The 24,002-nt window shown below is 44.3% G+C and overlaps 3 protein-coding genes across 5 annotated transcripts; all 3 read right to left on the bottom strand.

Annotated features, from left to right (window-relative positions):
• Positions 1 to 765: 765 nt before the first annotated feature.
• On the bottom strand, positions 766 to 2,429 carry LOC115555790 (transmembrane protein 275-like). Its single transcript, XM_030372822.1, has 2 exons — positions 2,282 to 2,429; positions 766 to 2,006 (listed from the first exon to the last, which is right to left on the bottom strand). Exon 2 carries the CDS (start codon positions 1,883 to 1,885, stop codon positions 1,316 to 1,318), a length of 570 nt encoding a protein of 189 aa, XP_030228682.1. The 5' UTR covers positions 1,886 to 2,006; positions 2,282 to 2,429; the 3' UTR covers positions 766 to 1,315.
• Positions 2,430 to 2,815: 386 nt separating this feature from the next.
• Positions 2,816 to 18,671, bottom strand: mknk1 (MAPK interacting serine/threonine kinase 1). The gene is made up of 14 exons (XM_030372393.1): positions 18,548 to 18,671; positions 17,764 to 17,826; positions 17,236 to 17,320; positions 16,792 to 16,899; positions 16,611 to 16,708; positions 16,249 to 16,328; positions 16,095 to 16,168; positions 15,882 to 15,986; positions 15,743 to 15,798; positions 15,556 to 15,651; positions 14,990 to 15,184; positions 11,838 to 12,002; positions 11,619 to 11,662; positions 2,816 to 5,098 (listed from the first exon to the last, which is right to left on the bottom strand). The coding sequence occupies exons 1-14, from the start codon at positions 18,596 to 18,598 to the stop codon at positions 4,834 to 4,836; spliced, it is 1,485 nt and encodes a 494-aa protein (XP_030228253.1). The 5' UTR covers positions 18,599 to 18,671; the 3' UTR covers positions 2,816 to 4,833.
• A 288-nt stretch (positions 18,672 to 18,959) lies between these two features.
• Positions 18,960 to 23,636, bottom strand: mob3c (MOB kinase activator 3C). 3 transcript variants are annotated; one of them, XR_003978879.1, is made up of 4 exons: positions 23,351 to 23,636; positions 21,117 to 21,708; positions 20,293 to 20,495; positions 18,960 to 19,352 (listed from the first exon to the last, which is right to left on the bottom strand). XR_003978879.1 is itself a non-coding variant. In XM_030372394.1 (4 exons), exons 2-4 carry the CDS (start codon positions 21,528 to 21,530, stop codon positions 19,323 to 19,325), a joined length of 651 nt encoding a protein of 216 aa, XP_030228254.1. In that variant the 5' UTR covers positions 21,531 to 21,708; positions 23,351 to 23,636; the 3' UTR covers positions 18,960 to 19,322. The 3 variants fall into 3 exon arrangements, 2 of the variants coding, with proteins under 2 accessions (XP_030228254.1, XP_030228255.1); XM_030372394.1 differs by having other exon boundaries at positions 21,113 to 21,708; XM_030372395.1 differs by having other exon boundaries at positions 21,113 to 21,708; positions 23,346 to 23,630.
• Positions 23,637 to 24,002: the final 366 nt, after the last annotated feature.

The following is a 24,002-nucleotide window of genomic DNA, read 5'->3' as shown; positions in this document are numbered from 1 at the left end:
AATTTAAATGAATATAAAGTTAAAAAAAAGGGCTTATGCAGTCTATAATTGTTAAGTAAGACAAGATATGCTACATAAACAACGAAATGATCTGACCGAATGAAAAAAGCTAAGGGATGTAGGAGCCCGGATAATGATCGGTTTGAAGGACAGCAGCTCCCTCTAACGGCAGAAAACGACATAACGTCACGTAAAACCACTCACGACACGAAGATGGAAAGAATTAGGTCTCTAAGCAATTTGTTTCCATTAACATTAGAAACTGAAACGCGTTCAGAAGACAGTGAGCGGAGGTCACTTGCTGGAGGTCCTGACCTTTGACCCTCTAAACCTAAAAATAAAATAAAAACATTCCCCTGGACCCTCAGCCACCCGAATACTGCTACAAGAGTCCTTCTGAAGAGGGGTAGATCATCCCAGCTCCACCACTCCGAGCGTGTCTTCAAGTCTGATGACTTCCACTGTGCGGGAATCTGGATTTTATGAACTCATGATTGCAATCAATGTGTTCTGGCTCAGTAAAAGAAAAGGCAAAGTAAACGTTCAGAAAATGCAACAAAAATGTATCCTTGAATTCATACAATGTATTTGAATCAACTTAATTCATTTTATTATTGGATAATATGTATAATAACATATATTTTTATTACATTTTGTTCAGTGTTCGTCAATTCTAATGATTCATTAAACATTCATCTCGACCCCCCCCCCCCCCCCCCCCCCCCGATATACAATCGGGGGGGGGGGGGGGGGGGGGGGGGGGGTTGTGTAATAATAGATAAACAGCAGTAATCCAGCCGTGACAGCAAATGCTGGTTCTGATGCGCACGGGCAAAAAGCATCGTATGATTATAAATGTGAGTGATGAGGGGGAGAAATAGGTCTAGTATTATAAAAAATAGTATTGTATAAGCATTAGTTTCTATTGTTAAGTATTATTTGGTGATATTTATTACATTCAACGTTTTACATTTTACTTTTAACGTCTGCAAGCTGAAACGTAAGCCAGTTTTGTCGGATTTATATATAATTTTTTTTCTCAGCATTAACAGAACCTATACGTTTGCATAAGAAGTGCATATTTACCACTGGAATTACAGTTTGGTTTGGCAAGTCCTGACTAAAATCACGTCAATAGGCAGTTCTTCTCTTTAATAATCTCATTGATAAATTGTAATGTTATAATTTATCAATGTAATCAAATTGTGATGTTATCATGTATATTGAACATCTCAATTGACCAACAGAGATCCACAGACGACTCCAAGTCTTATCAAAGCTGGATCCGAACGTAGCCATTGCACCTGCACGCTGATCAAGGAAGGGTAGGGGTCCCATCAGCAGGGCCCGCCTCTCCTTCACCCAACCCATGCGCTGTCCCCGTGGTTGCGCCTAGAGCAGGGTGCTCCTCCTGGATGGGCGATGACGATGTCAGGGAGTCGGTGGGGCTGAGCTGAACGGCGATGGTGTCCGGTAGCGTGTGCTCACTGGTCTCCATCTCAAACGCCACGGCGCCTCCCATCTTCATCATCATCAGCCCCGAGCTCGAGTCGCACCCCGCCGCGCCCACAGACGTAGCGGGGCGCGCGGACCTCCTGCTGAACACACAGCACGTCGTGAAAAAGGCCAAAGCCACGAGTAGGAGGAGGGGTCCGATGATGATGGGCGGGTTGTTGCTGGGCAGGAGGGTGCCGAACGCAAAGGCGCCCACTAGGGTAATGTTGACGCCGGCTAGCGTGACGCACAGCCCGCAAGCGCAGCACAGCGCCGGAGATGGCAGGTTATGCGGCGGCCGCGTGGCGCGCTTCTTGGGGAGCCTGGTTTGAGCGGGAGCGGTTGGTGTGCCAAGCGGTGGCTTGGAGGAGAGGGGGTCATCCGGGGCCATGCTTCCACGGGCCCCCGATGAAGACAGCAGCTCTGGATGTTTTTTTAAAGCGCAAATCCAAGCAGCATGTGGATGCTTGACTTCTTCAGCATCATGTGCGTTGAGTTATTACAGAAGGCAGCTGGGAGAGGAGCAAAAAAAAAGGCTGATTGGTCACTTTTTGACACCGTTATTTTTGTTTTAACCTTAAAGTGGGAGATGGGATAGGAATTATTAAAGAAAGAGACCTATGATTTGAAATGATATAGAGAACGTTGTCATTCTCCTAAAATTAGCATTTTATCCATCTCCTTATAGTGCAGAGCCACAGTTTTCAAATCAAAATGAACATGCTACACGCCAATCTTTGTAGACTTCGCTAACAGGTTATACAATCGAACGCTTGTCTGTACTTACCTTGGCTTGGACGGTCTTGGTAATCTTAAAGCCATTATTTTCCAGATTCACATTAAACAATTCCACTGCGGATCCCAGTGGATGAGTAGGGCTAGGCTACGCTGTGAGCCAATGAAACAATTAACCGGGTTCAGGAAGACGCGTTGATTTATAAATGCACTCACATTGGGGGCGTAAAGGCAACGTGTACGCGCCTAACCATTTGTCCGCCCAGACCATGAGTTCATGAAATTGTAATCATTTCTGACTGCCCCTGAGGATATGTTTGTGTTAATTATTCGTGTTGAATATAGTATGGTGAATATTTTTATTGAAAAAAAACCTTATTCGTAAAGTGCTAATATGTAACATATCAACACTGGACATATCTCTAGTCAAGGTTGATGTTTACAATAATCTTACTATCAACACTCCGCAAACCCCCCCACCCAGCCAAACACACTGTTGCATTTAGTGGATACTTGAGTTATTTTAATTACAAAAAGTTGCTACCTAATACTAATAAAAAATAAAATAAGTAAAGAGAAAAGACGGTTCTTGTGAATCAGTTTTTATTGGGAACGCAGCTTTGAAAATGAATGCAGGAATACCCCGGAGAGCATTTATTTGCATAGGGTCTCAAGAGGTTCAACACAGTAGCCTATATATCACAGATCAAATCGCATTCAATGTTTCTTACTCACCATCCGCACGTAAAAAAATAAAAATAATGTTACGTGATGAGTGGGAGGGCTTTTACAAGCCACCGTTTTCAAATGGGTTCCCTAAGAGAAAATCTCTTAATTAATGTCTGCCCTTTGTTGCTATAGGGATGTAGTGTCCATGGCAACAGGGACGGATCTGTTCAAATGCCGTGAACATTAAGCCACAAAGCCAACAAAGTTAATAGCTTTGTGGGAAGAAAAAACAAACTAAAATCGTGTGCGACTTCTGTTGTTGACCCCATGAAACATAACAAAAGGTTTATCAGTATACACAAAGGCTAACTAAACACATAATAATTAAATATAGTAGAGCATAAAATAAAAATGTGGGGGAAAGTAATGGCCATGTGTTCAAAATTAAGACTTGTTTAATGCTTGGTTTTGGTAGATTGCTAAAGGGCAGTCACAAAAGAACAAACTATACAGAACTATAAATTACTTAATAAAAAAAAAAGGAGTCCCTTTACAACAGCTCTTAAAAAATAAATTGAATACAATTAAAACCAACACATGTGCAACATGAGAACTCAACCGCCTTTAGATTGACCAGAGACACGAGGCAAATCAATACTTTCTCTCACCATCACATAAGGGATGACGGGGTCACAGTTTTACACAAACAACAAAACAAGGTGCACTTGGGGAATCAGAGGTCTTATGTTGGCGGTTAAGGAGCACCACTGTTTGAATTCACCTTTCAACTACCTAATATCCAAAGTAATGGTTTAAAGTGAACAGGTAGGCTGTGTCTCACAGGTTGAGGAGCTGGCAAATCCCATGCCAGCAACTTAACTGAGAAAACACATCCATTTGAAGAACTAGCTCCATTTTAAAGTGAACAGCGAATTCAACCTACAACTTAAATTCCATTAATGCTTATAATAAAAAAATAAAGCTTAGAAAAAGGGAAAAATATATAATATCACTGCTCAGTAAGAACACATTCACAGCTGGAACAATATAAATACAAATCTTAAGACGATTTTTACATCAGTAGCTGTATTTATAATTTTGAGGTTCCCATAATAAGCAACACACAAAATATAAGTATTCCTATTGTAAAAACCTAAAACCCTTGTAAAAAAATAACAATGTCATAGATATGCTCACTTCAGAAAACCTAACAACTCAAGGCCGCCTAAATTAAGTGCATATTTTAACAATAAGAGTCAAAACTTAACCAACTGAAAACACCCTCGACATCACAGCTTGCAACAGGACAGGAAACACTAACAGACATGAGGTAGCCAAGGATTACATGTCCCTCCAAGTGCTACAGGACCAGATAAGACCTACGACCATGAAAAGTACTTCACCAATGGAAACGACCCATCACAAGGCTACACCAAAACATACGCCAAACACAGGAGCCTTTTCCATCATCCAATGCCAGTCAAGGTTCACAACTGTGCTGCACAACAAAAGTACTGTTGAGTCGTTCCTTCACACATTGCATCAGTCCTTGAAAAAAAATAAAAAAATAAAAAGGTACTGTTGAAAATATAGGATGCAGATGCGATAACGATGTCAATGAGAGGGGCTACAGCCAGAGAAGAGGAATGCTTCAAACATGGTTTTCTAGATTTACCACATCATCATAATCATCCTTATTGGGAGCATACATACATTTTTTCCACCATTTTACCAGGATGACTCAATTATTTAGGTTTAAGTAAATTTCATCAGACGATTAAAAATAAATAGTGGTTCCGTTGGAAATCTCAAATTAGATGACGACGCAGAAGTGACAATAACGGATAAACCAATGGGCAGACAGAAGAAGAGGAGGGCAGTTCAAACATGGCTCTCAAGAATTACCACCGTCGTAATCCTCAAGGTGCGGGTGGGTCAAGTGGCGACGCCAGTCTCCGGCGAGGGCAGGAAGTCTGCGGCGCGCATGGCATTGGACTGGGCCCGTCGGCGTGCCAGCCTGGAGTTGGAGGGTGGGGACAGACGCATGGAGCAGACCACCACCACGGCGGCCGCGGCCGCCACCCCGGCACCAGCCTCGGCGTCCTCCAGCTCCTCCAGCTCCTCGTCGTGGTGGGACAGCTGGCGGTTGAAGGCGATGGCATCGGCAGTGAACTGGGTCAGGTCTTTGGTGCTGCTGTTCCTGGAGGCGCAGAGAGGGGAGGAGGCATTGATGTTGTGCTCAGTACGGTCAAGTGCGTGGTTCAGGGGCCACATGCAGACCAGCTGATCAAGGGGGCCGGACCAGTAAAATAATGGCAAAATAACCTACGTCAACTCCAGTCCTTAGCTTTGTTTTTTTTAGTACTATGCTTCCTCATTCAGCCTACATTTGTAGCCTACATAATCACGGATCAAAAGGATCTATATTACACACATTTATTCACAGATGGGCCAATGGAGTTGAAATAAAGGCATTTCACATTCATTAACAACTGGTTAATTTTTATAGAGTTGAGTGAATACATTTTTACATCTGAACCAACTCACCACACTAAACAAACTCAAGTGGGAGCTATGAAGAAAGCTATCATACTGCCTTGAAAATGTAAATGTGCACATATAAATAAAATAAACATACATAAAAGTTATAGCAGTGCATGAGCAATGAGATTAGGCTACATCCGATTAAACTGTTTGGTAGGCTACTGAAGCTGAGAATGATATACTGCACAACATTCATTGTCTTTTAACATGAAACCTGAGTAAACTTATTTTCAAAGATCTGTATTCATCAGAGTGCAAACATTTCTGATCACAAGAATTTGGCCCAGGCCTACTTGCTGATTAACTTCTTTTTTTTCTCACTGCAGTATATTTGCTGCTGCTGGCTCCTGAAACTTGGCATATTTTAGCCTTTACGAGTGCATCAATATCAGGTGCCAAATCCTGAGTAGCAGCACATTACACAATGTCATTCAAGTGCGTGTTTGTTAACCTTGAGCGGTGCTTTGTTTTATTTAGGTTCATTACACGCTATAAAAAACGGATAAATTATTATTATTACAGAGAACACCTGTTCAAAAAGATAGGTAGTCCCAAACATGGATAACCTTTGCAGCCAGGGATGTTAATTTGGGGTACCCTGGCAAGAGATATTAATAAAATGTGTCCAAGCCCACCGATGCAAATTTCTCCTTCATATTGGTATCACACTGCAAGTCAATTATCTCGAGTTGGATGTCAGCTGGCATGTCAGAAGGCTTGACTGGAAATGGCGGGCGAAAAACAGCATATTCCTCCTCTAGTTCACTGAAGACCTGAAACTTCCGCTCAAACTACCGCAGCAATCCTGTCATCTTGTCTTTGTATTGATCCATATCAGCATTACGTCCGGTCGCACGCACAGCGGTTAGACATGGGAAATGGGCGGTGCCACCACTACATAGCTGCGCCTCCCAGAGTGACAGTTTTAACATAGAATAGAATAGAAAGCTTTATTGTCATTGTACAAGTACAACGAAATGCAATGAGCAGCTCCATACATGCATACATGTAAATCGAATATATATATATAATAATTACAAAAGCAATGTATAATATAAATAAATAAATACAAATTTAAAATACACAGTAAAGACTACCAACAGACTACTCTGCAGTAGACTACCAACAGACTCCTCACTCGACCAATCATCGTGTTTCCGTCCCCAGCTCACCATTCCCTCCTCCCCCTCCCGCGAAACCATAGGAGGAGGAGGGAGGAGAGCGCGCGCCTTCCTCGCGATGTGCGCGGGGGGCACCACGGGCATCTACTGCAGAACTGAGTTCAGTAAGGTGACAGCTTTAGGAAAGAAGCTGTCCCTGAGTCCATTTGTTCTGGCATATATGGACCTGAAGCGCCTGCCAGAGGGCAACAGGTTGAAAAGATGGTAGCCGGGGTGGGTGGTGTCCTTCAGGATGCCTCTGGTCCTGCTGAGACACCGGGAGCCGTAGATGGAAGGCAGAGGGCAGCCAATGATTTTTTGAGCAACGTTTGCCACCCTCTGCAGTCTCTTCCTGTCGGCCTCCGTGCAGCTGGAGTGCCACACTGACACAGCGTAGGTCAGCAGGCTCTCGATGGTGGAACGGTAGAAGGTCACCAGCAGCCGTGCGTTTAGATGCTCCCTCCTGAGCACCCTCAGAAAGTGTAGCCGCTGCTGGGCCTTCTTGACCAGCGCTGAGGTGTTGACCGACCAGGAGAGATCATCAGAGATGTGGACTCCGAGGAATTTGAATGACTGCACTCGCTCCACACCTTCACCGTTGATGTACAGGGGGGCATGGGGGGCTCTGTTCCGTCGGAAGTCCAGGATGAGTTTCTTGGTCTTGGTGATGTTCAGTGCCAGGTTGTTAGAAACACACCACTCACCAAGTTTCAGGACCTCATCTCTGTAGGCCGCCTCGTTTCCCCCCGTTATAAGGCCCACCACCGTTGTGTCATCAGCAAATTTAACAAAGATGTTATCTGGGTGGGTGGGACTGCAGTCTGATGTATAGAGGGAATAGAGTAGTGGGCTCAGCACACAGCCCTGGGGAGAGCCAGTGCTGAGAGTCCGGGAGGAGGAGAGGTGAGGACCCAGTTTCACCTGCTGGGGTCGGTTGACCAGAAAGTCTTTAATCCAGGAGCAGGTGGATGGTGGGAGCCCCAGGTTGGCTAACTTGGGGATCAGAATGTCTGGCATTATGGTGTTAAAAGCTGAGCTGAAATCAATGAAGAGCATTCTGACGTAGCTTCCCTCTTTCTCCAGGTGACTCAGTGCTGAGTGGAGAGCGATGGCTATTGCGTCGTCGGTGGATCTGTTAGTCCGGTATGCAAACTGGTGCGTGTCCAGAGTGGGGGGGAGACAGGCTTTGATGCGTCTCAAAACCAGTTTCTCAAAGCACTTGGTGATGATTGGGGTGAGTGCTACGGGGCGGAAGTCATTGAGGCTGGTAGTGGGTGACTTTTTAGGGATTGGGATGATTGTGGCAGATTTCAAGCAGGATGGGATTACAGCTTGTTCCAGAGACAGGTTGAAAATGTCAGTGAAGACCTGTGATAGCTGGTTGGCACATGCCTTGAGCACCTTCCCAGGTACTCCATCTGGGCCTGCAGCCTTCCTGGGGTTAACTGCACTGAGCACCCGCCTCACGTCCTGTACCTCAAGAGTGAGTGGGGGGGTGCTGGAGGCTGATGGGGGTTGTAGTGGTGGTTGGACTGATGTGACTGAGTGCTGTGTGGAAGACTCAAAGCGGGCAAAGAAGCTGTTCAGCTCCTCTGCCAATGCCGCATCTGAGTCCCCAGGTGTCACAGCACAGCCTCTGTAATTGGTGATCGTCTGTATGCTCTGCCACACCTGCCGGGGGTTGTTGAGCTGTTCCTCTATCCTCCTCTTGAATTCTATTTTGGCCCACCTAATGCCTCTCCTGAGGTCGGCGCGAGCGGCGCTGTACAATGCTCTGTCACCTGATCTGAAGGATGAGTCACGGGCCCGGAGGAGCGTGCGGACCTGGCTTGTCATCCATGGTTTCTGGTTTGGGAACACCCGGATGCACTTTTCCACAGTGACATTCCCAATGCAGTACTTGATGTAAGACAGTACTGTGTCTACGAATGTAGCCAGGTCTTCATGGTAGAAGGCTTCCCACTGTGTTTGTTCAAAGCAGTCCTGCAGTCGGGGGAGGGCATCCTCAGGCCAGGTGGTAATGGTCTTCTTTGTGGGCTTTGTTTGTCGACAGAGGGGGGTGTATGCGGGGGTGAGGAGCAGTGAGAGGTGGTCTGACCGGCCCAGGTGGGGGAGGGGTACGGCTCTGTATGCACGCTTGATATTGGAATACACATGATCCAGAGAACATGAATGCGCGTATGCGGTCGTTATACTGAGGGACAATTTTTTTGCGGCCCCGCTACATTTTGTTACGATTATTCAGGTGCTGTGTAATATCCACCATAAAGTCAAGATCCTGCACCCACTGACATTTAAGTTCCTTCACTGGGCTACCCATTTTCTCCATGAACTAACCAATATCCTCTCATAGCTCAAAGAAACGCTTGAGCACGGCACCTCGGTTTAACCAGTGTGGTATGGTAGGCCCGCCTGAATGTCATTATCTCTGAGAAAAGTGTCAAACTGATGGTGAAACAGATCTCGCGCTCCGATACATTTACAGTTTTTACAACCACATAACATGATCCATTTTTAGTGTTTTGCAACACAACGCTTCTTGATGCAAAATACAGTGAAATGGCCCAAAAATCCCCATTTGCGGTCTGTACTTTCTCCCGTCCATTGATGGTACACCATCTGTAGCGAGGCTGACGGCACGCAGTGTTGGGAAAGTTCACTTTCTAAATGAACTAGTTCAAAGTTCAGTTCACAAATTGTAAAATGAACTAGTCGAGTTAAACCTTCATAATTCAAAATTTTGAACTAAGTTCACAGTTCCAAAAAATTAACTAGATCATAGTTCTTTTTTTCAATACGTTGCTGTGAGCTATTATTTTTTTCCCCCGGTATTTTGAACATTGAGCCCCCTTTGTGGTTTGTCTAGGATGAAATAGAGTGGTTGAGTCAAGTATCGTAGCGAAATACAGTTTCTATCGTGTTTTAATGCAAATTTAGCGCATTTCGTAAATCCCATTGATTTCTGTTGGAAGACTCATTGCTCGTTGGCCGGAAACGGAAAGGGGAGGTATTTTCGCTCGGTTCTAGCCCTACCGTTGAGACGGAGAACCGAGCGAAAAGACTACAACCAAGCGTAAACAGCCCCCCTTTCCTTTTACGGCCAACAAGCAATGATTCTAGGAAGTATTCTAGTCTGCTGAGCTATGAGCCAGAGAGCTAACGTTATGGATTGTACATATTTATAATTCGAAATTCGTCTCAGCCTTTATACCACAGATACTCCAGGGTCTATAGCATATAACCGCATTGTCTGATTACAGTTTGATTCATTTCACAATTTAACAGCTCTCGTTTTAAAGTATAATCACCGTGCCATTAGTTTCAATGGGAATCGTGACGGCCTATGCTTTCAACATAAAGTGTACTTATTTATAATTTGAAATTCATCCCACCCTTTATACGACAGATACTATAGGGTCTATAGCATATAACCGCGTTTTCTGCGCTTCCACCGTGTTGATAAACAAATAACCCCCATTGTGAAGGGCGTTATTTGAAGGTGCCGTTCACAGACACCAGAATTAACAAGTTCACAGGAACGTTCATCAGGCAGTAATACAGTATGTTCAGTTCACGTTTACCCAAAATATGAACGAGTTCAGGCACAACACTGACGGCACGGGACCAGTCCACTCCGACCTTGTCCAGCACTCCAACGAGAGAGCTGAATATGTAATTCGCTGTTGTAGTGTCCTTCATAGGCACCAATCAAGAAACTCCTCGGTGATTGCCAAAGTCTTATCAACACCCCGAATAGATATGGCCAGTTGAGCAATATCTGTTATATCAGTGCTCTCATCAATTGCAACCGAAAAAGCAATAAATGACTTGATTTTGTCATTTATTTTGCTGCCCAATTCTCCTGAGAGCTCCGTTACCCCATCTGCAACAGTGTTCTTCGACAGACTAATGTTGGCAAATGCAAATCGCTTTTCAGGGAACACGACTTCTGCAGTCTTCAGCATGCATGTTTTCACGAACTCACCATCAGAAAATGGCTTGGATGCTTGCAATAAGGTAGCTGGTTTTCACTGCTGCATTACAGACCTCGCGGCAGAAAGTAAAAGTAGACTGCAGTTTCTTCAGACCAGCTAACAATTTGTCTACCTCCTCTTTTCTTAGTTATCCTTTCAAATGGTGATATTTTTCTTTATTATGAGTCACATAGTGGCGCCGAATATTATATTCTTTGAGCACTAAAACTTGCTGATTACATACCAAGTACAATGCTTTTGTATTCACCTCTGTGAATAAATAATTCTCAGTCTATTTTTCCAGCCAAACTTTATTTGGCTGCCCCCTAGCGGCTGGAGTGAGCATTTTGCTTATTTCTTTAGAAAATCATAACCCACAGGAATGGGCTAGAGACTTACTTTTTTTTGACACTCAGAAATGTATGCTCTACAAGTCGCGGGCCTGATCAAACCATCTCGCAGGCCGTATGTTTGGCACCCCTGTCCTAGATGTATGAAGGATAGATGAGCAACGTTTGCTAAAGTCCACTGGGTAGGCTGGTAGACTGATCTATCCAGCACACATCTAGGTGGACGCGCCCACTTGTGAAGTCAGAAGAGGCCCGATTTTCAAAATGGCTTGTAACGTCAAACTCACACCTGGTGGTGTAATGTGTCACCTTTAAAGATACGGAAGGCCCATTTTATGGTTGTTCGTGTTGAAATACTCGATCCATCCAGATGACAATCGACAACACATATCCTCGGGCAAAGTTAATAGTAATATTCGGTACCCTTTACTGTCGCAGGACTGCATTAAACCCTTCCAATCAATTCATTCAGCACGCCTGAACTGACTACTGTCTAACTAACCACCCTGCTACGTGCATGCATTCTGCCCATGCACTCATTGCGCAGCCTTCCACACGCAGACCTCTTGCTTAATATTTCTACAGGAATTGCCCAAGTCGTGGGTGGATGGTGTATTAATCACAACAGTGTTAATGGATAAGAGGCCATCCTTTTGTCAAGCAAACTAAAAATTTAGAGAGCTAAAGCTCACCTTTGCAGAACACGAGGAGTGGGAAGACCTCTCTCGGGAGCGTTCTGGAGGAATAAAACAAACAAACATTAGCAAAGAAAGGAGGACTTGTAAACACATTGCTTTTAATAAAGCAAGGCCAGGGTCAAAATGTGAACATGAAGTTGACCACCTTTCCGAGCATGAAGTTAAAAATAAATCACAAAAACGATTGTCCACTCTCAATATAGGGACACGCACCCCTTGCACCCATGGGTGCTGGAGGACCTGAGCAGCACTGGAGCGCAGGTTGGCATCCCGAACCAACAGCTTGGAGATGAGGTCTTTGGCTTCTTCTGAGATGCGGGCCCAGTCTCTCTCTGGAAACTCATACTTCCCTTCCTGGATGCTCTCGAACAGGTGACTCTAAAAAGAGCAAAAAAATAAAATAAACATCAGCATTATGCTGTAGCGTTGCCACAAGCTCATGCCATACTCCTCATCGCCCTTCCTGCATCCCTTCTACTCCTTCCGACTGAGCAGAGGAAGCCACCAGTTCCAAACAGTGGAACTCCCCACGCTGCAGCCTAACTATCTATGGCGTACAGCCTTTATACGGCTGCGTCACGGTGGGAAGAGAGGGCTGGGAACCACGCTGGCTAGGAGGGGTGCTGCACGATTAAACTAATATCAGCCATTACGATTGTATAACCGCAAAAGGCTGCAATTCAATTTTAAAATATTAATATATTCTTATTTATGCCATTTAGTTGTACTATTGAGAAAACCTAACAAGTTTGCAAAGCAGAAATGCCTTTATTTAGAAAAATATATATTTATTTATTTAATTTTGTAAAATATTGTCATTTTGAAAACAGTACTGTACACATTTTTTAGTTTTGTATTTTTTATGCTAGTTTAAAGGCCCACTATGCAACTTTTTTAGCCAAAATTACATTAAGTATGCAGGTTGAGAGTTATGCTGATGGTTCTGCATCCATTTCTGGGTTGATTGGTGGGTGTGTCATTTACCCATGTCGCCTCTCCAGTGAAAAAGCGCATATGCAACTTGATCTGTTCGGACCGACACAATCCGGATGTGACGCAGCGGAAGTATCCCGAAAATGTAGTCAGATTGTAGTTTCGAAAATGCTTTACGGCACAGACACACACCCAAACATGGCACCGGCTAGATATAAACAGCCAGTTGCGAGGCAATTGTTGTCCGAGGTAGGAAACCCAAACGCCGCCGTGTTTGGGTGCATGATAGAGTTTAGATCGGGTTAGATTAAATAATCTCGGATATAAATAACGATCTCATCTCATCGTCATCCGTTTATCCGGGGTCGGGTCGCGGGGGGAGCAGCTCAAGCAGGGGGCTCCAGACTTCCCTTTCCCGGGCCACATTGACCAGCTCTGACGGGGGGATCCCGAGGCGTTCCCAGGCCAGTGTTGAGATATAATCTCTCCACCTAGTCCTGGGTCTTCCCCGAGGTCTCCTCCCCAATGGACGTGCCTGAAACACCTCCAAAGGGAGGCGCCCAGTAGGCATCCTTGCCAGATGCCCGAACCACCTCAGCTGACTCCTTTCTAAGTAAAGGAGCAGCGGCTCTAATCCGAGTTCCTCACGGATTACTGAGCTTCTCACCCTATCCCGAGACGCCAGCCACCCTTCTGAGAAAACTCATCTCGGCCGCTTTTACCCGCGATCTCGTCCTTTCGGTCATCACCCAACCCTCATGACCATAGGTGAGGATAGGAACGAAGATCGACCGGTAGATCGAGAGCTTTGCCTTGCGGCTCAGCTCTCTTTTCGTAACAACGGTGCGGTAAAGCGAACGCAATACCGCCCCCGCTGCTCTGATTCTCCGGCCAATCTCACGCTCCATAGTACCCTCACTCGCGAACAAGACCCCGAGGTACTTGAACTCCTTCACTTGGGCTAAGGACTCATAAATAACGATAATCGGGTTAAATAACTTCACATGGTGTGTCTGGTGTGTTTCCAGCATTCGTAGTGTTGATCAGCAGAGAAATAGTCCGCCAAGACGTTGAGGTTGCTTAGCAGCCAGAGACTCTGTCCATGCAAGTGAACGGAGCGTTCACTCTTCGTCATAACTATCAAACCAAACATCCTTCACATTCACCGAGCGAACATTCTGAAAGTAAAATGCACATTTCTCGCTAAAAATGTTTCCATAAACGCATTTAATGGCGTAACTATGTTACTATTTCCACCCAGAAAAAAGAAAGATGTCGGCCGTATGCTTCTGTGCAAGGGTCACTACTATGGTCACTACAGTAACGAATTGCTGTACGGCACAGACCCACAAACACGGAACCGGCTCGATATAAACACAAGTAACTAATGGATTGTTATATTCATCATAGATCAGCCGACTAAAAAGAGACAGAGAAACCCAATGTCGGAGGAACAGAAGAAGAGAAAAGGGAGACAGACCGACAGAGAGGCCAGACACGAGTAAACGTTGGGCAAGCTTTTCAGGAATAGCGTGAACTGAAAGAAAAAGAAGACTGCAAATCAGACGCCGACTCGGCCGTGTTGCTTTTGAAATTGAAAGTAGGCTACCCTTGGGTGAACTTTGTCTGCGTAATATTCTTGATTCTGATAGTCTCTGTACACATGTGTTTGCTCAACCATTTTTTTGAGCCCTTTAAAAATTGTTTTGTCGACCGTTTTGTTGTGAGCCCTGTTTGTTTCTAGCTTGCTTGGTTGCAACCATATAAACACCTTTGTTTCCATGGGTGTTTTGCTGTTCGTATGTCTCGTCCCCCAGATACAGACTGAATCCCCGAATCCAGGTTCTTGTTTATTTCGATTATTATGTTGGCCAAACCTCTTACACTGATTGTTCTGTTCAACCTAAGATAAAATAATTATAACCTAGGGTATAAATTCTCCCCGTCAACTATAAAAAATGATGGATTTATGTTTATTGCAATGCAAATACACCATTTTAAAAATGTATAACCTTGCCTACACTTTATGAACATCTATTTCGGACATGGCTCCGCGCATTCGCCGGCTTCTTTGAAAACAAATGCACATGGCTCGCGTAGAAGAGCATGGGGAAGGGACGTCAACGAGTTGTTACGACAGTGTTGTGAAATATCTACTACGAAGCTGTAGGGGGCGCTGTGTAGAGAAATGTGCGTGCCAAAACCAAGAAAACAGCCAAGAAATGCCCGAAGTTGCATAGTGGGCCTTTAAGTTTATATGTTTGAGTTGAGAAACAAACATTTTAAAATTATCAGAAATCTGTGTGCATTTTCCTTGATAACCAAGCAAGTAGACTCATGACACCATTTGTTTATTATATCACAATCGCAATATTGTCCACAATAGTCGCAATAGGACTTTTTCCACCAAATCGTGCAGCACTAGTACCGACCTGGCAGGTCTTGCACATCTCTCCCCGGTCCCAGCCACAGTCACTGCCGCAGTGGCCGGTGAAGGGGGGGCTGCCACTCAGCAGGATGTACAGGATGACCCCAAGGCTCCAGAGGTCGCAGCGCTTGTCGTAGAAGGAGGCCTCGTCTGTAAACACCTCCACCACCTCGGGAGCCATGTACTCCGCAGAGCCACACTGGGGGGGAGAGAGAGGGAGGGCCAATGTTATGATGAGATGAACTTTGGTGTATGGAAGGATTATCGTCCGACATCTGCTGCGTCGTTCAGGTCGTGAAAAAGTAAAAAAACACATCCAAGTTGTAGCATGTAATAAAGTGTGTGCGTTCTACATGTTAGATGCTTAATTCAAGGCTTGATTCAACTAGCCTAAACATCACTTGCTAGCCCTTTCATTCGCGGAGAGAGACTCCCAGAGTGAAGGAGTTGGTCTATTATGTTTAGGCTATCGGACTGACCGATTTGTGATTGTAATGAAACGTTGGTCAATGGTCTGCGATTGCTCTATTTGGGATCATCATATAAAAACCATCCAACTTCTAGTCTTACCGGTGTGGTGAGCTCTGGAGTTGTGATGGGCGTACAGGCGCTGCTCAGCTTCACTCCACTTCCCAGGTCAAAGTCACAAATCTTCACAGGGGACACCTGGAAACAGATAAGAGGGCTTACAACTCTCATATCAGCAGTCAAACACTCAAACAAAACCAGCTGAAGGTTACTTAGTTTATTATCTTACCCGGTCGGTGTATTCACAAAGGATATTCTCCAGTTTGAGGTCTCTATGTGCAATGCCTGGATCAACAAAGACAACGTTAAGCAACAGACTTCCATGTATCCAGGTGATGCTCAGAGGAGTTCATTGGGTGGCAACCAACCTTTAGTGTGCAGGAAGTCCAGAGCTAGGGCTATATCCCGGACCACCCTGCTGGCCTCCAGCTCATCAAAGTGCCTCCGGTTCTGAATGTGTGTTAGAATGGAGCCTATGGGAACAATATAGTCAGGTTGGAGCGCAGATATCACATGATACATAAATGGCGTCAATAAATGTCATTACAATTTTACTAAAAATCATAATCATTGATGCTTACCTCCACGCAGCTTCTCGAACACCAGGTAGAAGCAGGAACTATCTTCAAAGAACTGGATGAGTTCCAAGATATTCCTGAGAGGAATAAGTTGACCCAAGATTAGAGATTGTCGGTACACTTTACAAATGAGTCACTTTTGTTAATGAGTTCTCACTTGTTTCCCTGACACTGGTAGAGTGTCTCTACTTCCCGGAACACCCTGCTTCGACTGTGGCCCGCGCTTTTCTCGATGATCTAGGGCAAAAAGAAAAATACTTTATAGGCAAATCTACCCTCTGTATTTTTATAATGCAGTTATGCTACGTGAAATAATGAGAAAATATATGCTATGCTATCATATTAGAAGGATTATTGCCTTCTTTCATTTGGAGGTAAGAAAGGTAAAAAGATTGTTCAACTAACAATTTAATCAAGACATTCAGCGGCAAAGATCTAAGCACTTAAAAGTGGCTGAGCGCAAAATAGATACATCTTTTATAGCTCTTTCCTGTTTGATACAAGCACTTGTTACCTTACCTTCACTGCAAACTCGTTCCCATCCTGAAGACTTATGCATCCCTGCACTTTCGCACACGCTCCCTGGCCCAAAATTTCTTCAGTCAGCTTGTAGACATCTGGGAGAAAAGATCAAACATTAGCCTTTTAAAATCTGACTATCACTAATCGGAGTATCACTCGAGAAGATGCGAGTCTGTACCGTCAAAGCTCCCTGTGAAGCTGTCTTTTGCTCTGGTCCTCTTCTTCTTCTTTCTTTTGGCTGCTTCTGGAATGTTCAGTGGCTGGCTTTTCTCAATTTCTACAGCTCCTGGAAAATATTAAGAGAAGGTTACATGCAACCTTGCGCTCCAACATTGGTACAGTAAAACATCTCTCTGCAGACCATGACCTAAGCACAAAAGCAGAATTTAAAATAAATAATATGTATGGGTTGCTTCACGACACTTCCTCTCAAAGACTAATTACAACACCCTCTTGTACCACCCTTTTGATAAGAAATTTTACCATAGCCCTGCACATATCAAATTGATTAAAACAAGCCCAGGGTTGATGTGGGGCTCTTTAAAATACTAAAGGGGACCTAGTGATGCTAGTGCTTGTAGTTTTTAAAGGTTGTATTTTAATCATGTAACTTATGTAGTACCTCTCTCCACCGGTCTTGTCCCATTTTGTTGACTTTCCCCTTTGCAGTCAGCTTCTTGGCCCACAGCCAGGGAGCTTCTCTTTGACTGCGAGTACACCGCACCGAGCAGGGGGGGGGGGGGGGAGGGAGCGGAAAGTGCGAGAATAACCAGATATTAATCCTTTGAAACTGAATGAAAGGACCAGAATAACCCCACAGATAATCGCTATTGTTCACCATGCACCGAAACACTGATAATAGTATTTGTATTTATTCAGAATCTGTAAGTAAAGCAGTTGACCTACAAAATAACAATACAAATGAGTACCAACACTAAGTGTGTTGTCACAACAGGATGGGCTAATGTTTAACAACCTAAAAGGGAAGTGTGTAAATGGTCGGACCTGGGTATTGCCAGAAACTAAACAGAGTTTATGACTCAGCAATATGGTTCCTTGAATCGTCTGTGGTAGAGAAGTATGCCTTATCAGGAAGTTACATGATTGCCCCATATTGGTTTGAAAGGGTATCTGCGGTTGCATGTCTTACCTGTAGAGCGTTTTGGTAGACTTGCAGGTCTGCCATCGCATTGTAAATCACCATATCTGCCAACTGCAACATAAAGGGGGTTCAAATTAGTATATGTTGACGAGGGCAAGAAACAAGATATAAAACTGTGAAGACCATGCAGGTGAGAGAATATGAAATGGAAAAGACGATGTAGCATAGATGTTCAACTTTGAGGGCTATGTAGCAAACACCAACCACTTGCCTCGCAATATGGTTTAACATTCAATAAAAGGCGTTCAATATCGGAGATCTTTCCGGTGGAGCTCATTGGGGGAGATGGACCCCAGAACATTCATGGTCTGTCAACAATGGCACGAATGATGACTATGAATAGTTCGTATTTAGTAGTCATTGTCCCTCGTCAGCAAACCAAATTATACCAATACAACTATTTTATATAAAAACAGTTTCTACCGCGGTTAATGAGAGACAACCCAACTAATCGGTACACATTTGAACACAAAGACCAAGATGAAAGCAAAAATGAAGCTTACTGGAGAATATTGAATTACCCGACCTATATTTGCAATATATTGTGTATTTTAACATAATGGGAAAGGCAACAAAATAACAAAAGCCAATGACCCTTAATACAATATCTATGTATAATCTCAACGAAATCAAACATCAGAGCAACTGACATCCAACTAGGACAGTGGATAGCTCCGAAGTAGCTCACGTTTAATAACCACATTGTCTTCTATTTCAAGTTCTGATAATCCTAAGGCAGGAAAGGAAAAGGAAATAATGTCAAAACGTTTACCTGGAAACTGTGTCCAAACCGGCAGAATCCTTCTGTCGAAACCTTAGCCATCTGATGCAAGAAGCCATTGCATTGAGCCAATAGGTTAGCGCTGGGTTAAATCATCCTAGCTAGCCTGTGACGCGTAGTGCGGGAAAACCACTGACCGTTAGCTCCGCCCCCTTTTGGCAGTATCTGAATGCATATTGGCCGCGAACAACGTCTGTCAATAACGTCATTGCATTTCGCTACGCCCCAAAACACATAAGGGGAGATTATGTGCATGACGAAACGTCCTAAGAATGCATATCAAGCAAGTTATTGACGGAAGGAATACTGCCTACCTCTTAAGCTTCCTCTTCTAGGCTATTCGGGAAGCGGCTCTCTTCAGATTGACCTCAGAATCCCTCCTGATAATAGATTCAGGCAGAGCTAGGCTCTGGATCCAGGTTTTATTTAGACACGACACCAATATTTACACCGTAAATATATAATGACTTTATATGGAAAATAACATATTTATGAAAACAATAATGTAAATACTCTCTCTTGTACCATTGTTTTGGATCAAACAAGAGTATCAAAGAAAATAAAGCATTAAACACATTTTATATAACTAAACAAAGAAAAAAGTCCCTAAAGAAACATGCTCTATGTAAAGCTTCACAGATAACTTCCAGAATGTGTTTTTTGGGGAACAGTCTGTTTGGAATGTCTATTTTTGAAGTGTTTGATTCCTCTCCAGGCTCAGGGAATGTTGAAATGTAAACTGCCAAACTGTCTCCATAGGCTGAAGTTAGTTGCATATCTTCTCTGTCATGGCTTTCTGTAGAAAGAAGGGGGAGATACATGTGTAAGAAAGGGACAAAAAAGGCATACACAATGTCAATAAAGTGCTGAATTACTATTTACAATGACACACATACGTACGTCAGTGTAAACAACAGAAATACTGCCCTGGCTGTTTATAGTACAACTTTCAAGGTTTTCTGGCACATTTTCCCCAAGTCATGTTCCTGGTTTTTGCATATCCATTATCATGCTGACGAAACCAGTTTATCTAGCGCTATACAAAACCCTGATATTAATATTGAATCCCTTAAGTGTCATGGAAACGGTGTCAATCATTAACACAGGTTATGTCCACTGCAAACTGGAACAATTACTTCATTACACTGATGAGGTGTGTTTCCATGTCCTATCACCTCCGTGACCTGACCTATTTACTTGCAGTGAGTGACAGTGAATACACACTTCGGATCAACACACTGACAGTGAATTAAAATACAGGTGATTCAATAAAGTAAAGAGTTAATAAATGAATAAATAAGTAAATAAAGAGAATTATATGCCATTTGGTGGATGCAGTGATAGTGTATGCATTACATTCTCACTTTCGCAGTGGGAATCTAACCCCTAACCGGGATAAAGAGTTTGATTCCCCATCACAAGTGGGCGTTTTCCACCTAGATGTACCCTCGATAGACCAGTTTACCAGCCTACCCAGCGGACTGTAGCAAACGTTGCTCCTCTATATCCGTCATACATCTAGGTGGACACGCCCACTTGTGATTTCAGAAGAGGCAGATTCTCAGAACAGCTTGTAACGGCTAATCACGGTATACTATGTCACCTTTAAGCATCTTGCCATACACTATGCATGAGCCACTACCCTATCCGGCTCCCGGCTCCCCCCCCCCCCCCCCCCCCCCCCCCCACCACCCACAGCTTCCACTAGTTCGTCCTCTCCATCAGGCTCTCCTCACCAGTGGCTCCAGCTCTGAGTGCTCGATGAGGCTGAACTCGGATATGAAGTAGTAGTAATGTTTGTAGCACGTGTTGATGTGGGCCTCGGCCCCCATGCTGCAAATGCTGTCAAAGTGGTGGATGTACACGTGCACGAAGACACGGAACAGTCGGCTCAGCATCTTCTTGCACACCTGCTGGAAGTTCCTGGGGAAAGGAACGCCTGGGGGAGGAGAATAGTGTGGGTCAGTTTGAGACATGAATTCGGTTTCATTTTTTTGTGCCCCAATTTGAATGATTCTCTTATTTTGAACAGAAGCTTTTATTCAGAGATGTGATGCTCTGAGAGACATTTCATTAATGAGCAGGAATAAGGGTTGGGAATCTGGCTCAAGAGGGCCAACCGGTGGATTGGGGAGATCGAGGTTTGACCCATAAGGTTTTGGCTATGGGTCAAACACGCTTGGAACCACAAGACTATTCTGCCTCCCTATCTCTATCCTATATCGACCACACGATGATGATTGCTCAGTTGTGCCTTTTGTGTTAAAGTGCATTGCGGTGCACTGATTTTCAATTATGTATTTAAGGTAGGGAGCTCTACTCTTTCATTCTGACGGTCATCTAATGGTGATGAGATAGCCATAATCCCACAACCTCATGAGGAACACAGACTATTATCTAAATGTCATGGTCATTTTACAATTAGTCCAACTTTCCCAATTATAACCTCCATTGAGGAAAATAAATTGAGCAGGACAAAGGACCAAATTAGCATGAGTGGTACCCCATCACCGATGCAGGGTGAGGACATGCCGGCCTCCTGTTCCTCAAACACACCTACTCTGGTGGGGAAGATGTCCTCGTCGTTGATGCGCGACTCAATCCAGTCCATCAGCAGGTTCATGTACCTAAGGGCAGGCAGCTTGGTGGGCTTGCGGTAGTCCTCACCGTCCTGCCACCGGTACTCGTAGCGCAAACCGCCGGACATGGTGGGGCAGGAGCGCTCACTGCAGAACTCGCTCACCGTGCCGTAGATCAGGTTAATGCGGTTGAAGAAGTCCACCACGTGCACGGCGATCCAGTCGTTGATGTTCTCGCCCTCGGGCAGCTGCACCACCTTCCTGAGGTCCAGGCCGGACTTCAGAGAGGCCTGGGCCTTCTTGTAGAGCTCGAAGCGCTGGGTTCCCGGTTCGAACCTCTTCCGAGGCCGGAATGTTTTGTCCTTGCTGAACACTTGTCCGAGACACAGGGCCATTAGGGGTCGAATGATCGTATCCCCCACCCCCCTCCTTTTGCAGTGGGGCTAGACAAATAGAACCCTGTTGGTTGTGCGGACTGAGTCAGAGTGTGGTTCGAGGTAAGCAAACTGCTGTTAAAGTTGGTGCGCCAACGGAGAACAGTGGAGGTCACTCTTATTTCCCCAATGCATCTATCTGTGGAACGGAGAGAAAGTGAGGAGAGTCTTACACACTCATTAAATCTTAATTAGGCCAATCACACATCCCAAGTGTACGCACAACATAGAGCTCCAAATGCATAATTTCAATGAATTTGTTGAGGCGTATGTTCATATATCATATAGATAGATTACAAACTGAATATATCTGGTAATTCATATACTACTGTTCTGCGTTGAACGCTGGAGTAATTTGAGTCCACCAGGGACTTATCTCATTGTGTGACAAGATAAGTTTCTCACCACTGGCAATCTTTACCAATTAGGAACAGTGTTTAGATAGATAATGCAAAAACGGTAGGAGAAAAAGCACATATCTTCAGCACTCAAACAGTGATAAGGTGTTAAAAACCTGATATAGGTTAGGCAATATAGGCAATTCATTTTTATAAAGAGAAACAAAAATCTGGCAGGTGATGTATTGAAAACCAAGCTATAACCACGCTCTGCATCTGTTCTTAAGTATTCACTGCTTTTGGTGTTTAATCATGTGAACTAAAAAAGGCAAATGCTGCCACCGTACTGAATGATATTATTTAGAAAAATAAATGTTGAAAACAAGTGTGGCTCAATAAGAAGAAGAACTACTGCCTGATTTGAATGATGACAGGACAAAATTAATGGTGTGTTGAACTGTGGCACCGTTTAGGTGTCCTAATTCCCACGGATTGGCTTCGGTAGTTTCACACACGGGAGGGGGAGGGAAGGTGGGAGGGGGGGATGTGACGTTGTGAGTACATCCGCATTTGTGTCATGTGTCCAGTTCGACCAAGACTTCCTGAGGGAATTTTTTCAGTATATTCCGTTGACCCAAAAAAAACACCAAGTTTCTGTTCCGCTGTGGTTATATTCATCATTCCTGGCGACCAAACAAACACTAAACCCTCCGTCCACAAGAATGTCCAGAGAACCATAATGTATTTATAGATTAAAGAGCATGTGCCAAGAAAATAATCACAGGCAGAGTTTGTTGCTCAGTTTATATAATTCGTCTGTTGTTGACTTTTCAACCCCTCTTTAGGGTTGTTGACTTTTCAGCCCCTCTCGAGTTTGAGTCCAAGTGCCACAAACTGAATAGATTTAGTATGAGAAGCAGAAGCCCGTGTGAACTTCTCTTTTTTGGTAAAAGAGTAGTCTTCGCAGTGAATAGTAGCCACCACTAGGGGCACAGCTACGTGGTTGAGTGCAGCCGTAACGGATTCCAAAACAAAAGCGTGTGGCGTGAATACCAAGTTTTACTTTCGTTGCAGAATCAAGATTCTAACTCTCTTTAAGATGTACCTTAGAGAGAACCTCTTTTTCTAAAGCAAAACTGCATAGAAGAATGCACTTAGGGGATTTTGGTTCCCTTAAGTCTGCTGGGTGTCTGTCTGTCACGCTTCATAACAAACTTAACGGCAAATCGTGCCCGATCTTGTAGGTTTCCGTATACGGCTGACATATGATCATCACTGGAGCAGAACAATGGAGCAGCTCTTTCTGGAAACTCTTTCCCAAACATTCTTCCAAAGTTACTGACAATCCATGCAATCTTAAATAGACCGAAAACCTTTCGAAAAGGAGACAGACATAGAGGAGGACAAAAGGAGATTGCAGAAGAGAAAAACAACTTACTGTACCTGGTTTGTATCCAAGAGCGGCGGACCTGGAATGTGGTGGAGAGCTGTGGGAAGCAGGCAGAAGTCTCTCCAGTGACTTTAAATTCCCTGTGGAGAACAAGTCCAGCTCTGTCCACCCTCTCCCTGCAGCCCCTGTCTCTTCTCCCTCACGGCCACTAGCAGACAGGGAGTCTCCCACTCAAACCCACTGCTGCTCACAACACACACAGAGGCAGGGGCACAAATGGAAAAATAAGTTGCTTGGCTTCTCTTCCTGTATGATGTCACATCCTGACTTTGTCTACTACGTCCTTTTTTTTAAACTCTCTGTCTGTTTGAGTGTTTTTGTGTATTTGTGTGTGTATGTGTTTTGGGGTATTTTGTGTGTGTGTGTGTGTGTGTGTGTGTGTGTGTGTGTGTGTGTGTGTGTGTGTGTGTGTGTGTGTGTGTGTGTGTGTGTGTGTGTGTGTGTGTGTGTGTGTGTGTGTGTACCTATAAATCAACATTGCGAGGTTCCAGATGCGTTGCTGTCCTCGTATTTTCTCTCTCTGTCCTCTGGGAAGATCGCTAAACAGATTGGTCCCAGAATCTGCTGTAGTCCTGCTTTGCAGCACGCCCTGAGACAACAATTCCTGTGACTGACAATTATTATGAGGAGCACATTCAGCCCGCG

The sequence above is a fragment of the Gadus morhua genome, chromosome 12 (assembly GCF_902167405.1).
Source record: "Gadus morhua chromosome 12, gadMor3.0, whole genome shotgun sequence".
Classification (NCBI taxonomy): Eukaryota; Metazoa; Chordata; class Actinopteri; order Gadiformes; family Gadidae; genus Gadus; species Gadus morhua.
The sequence above is the reverse complement of the archived record's forward strand: the minus strand, read 5'-3'. Positions and strand labels throughout refer to the sequence as shown.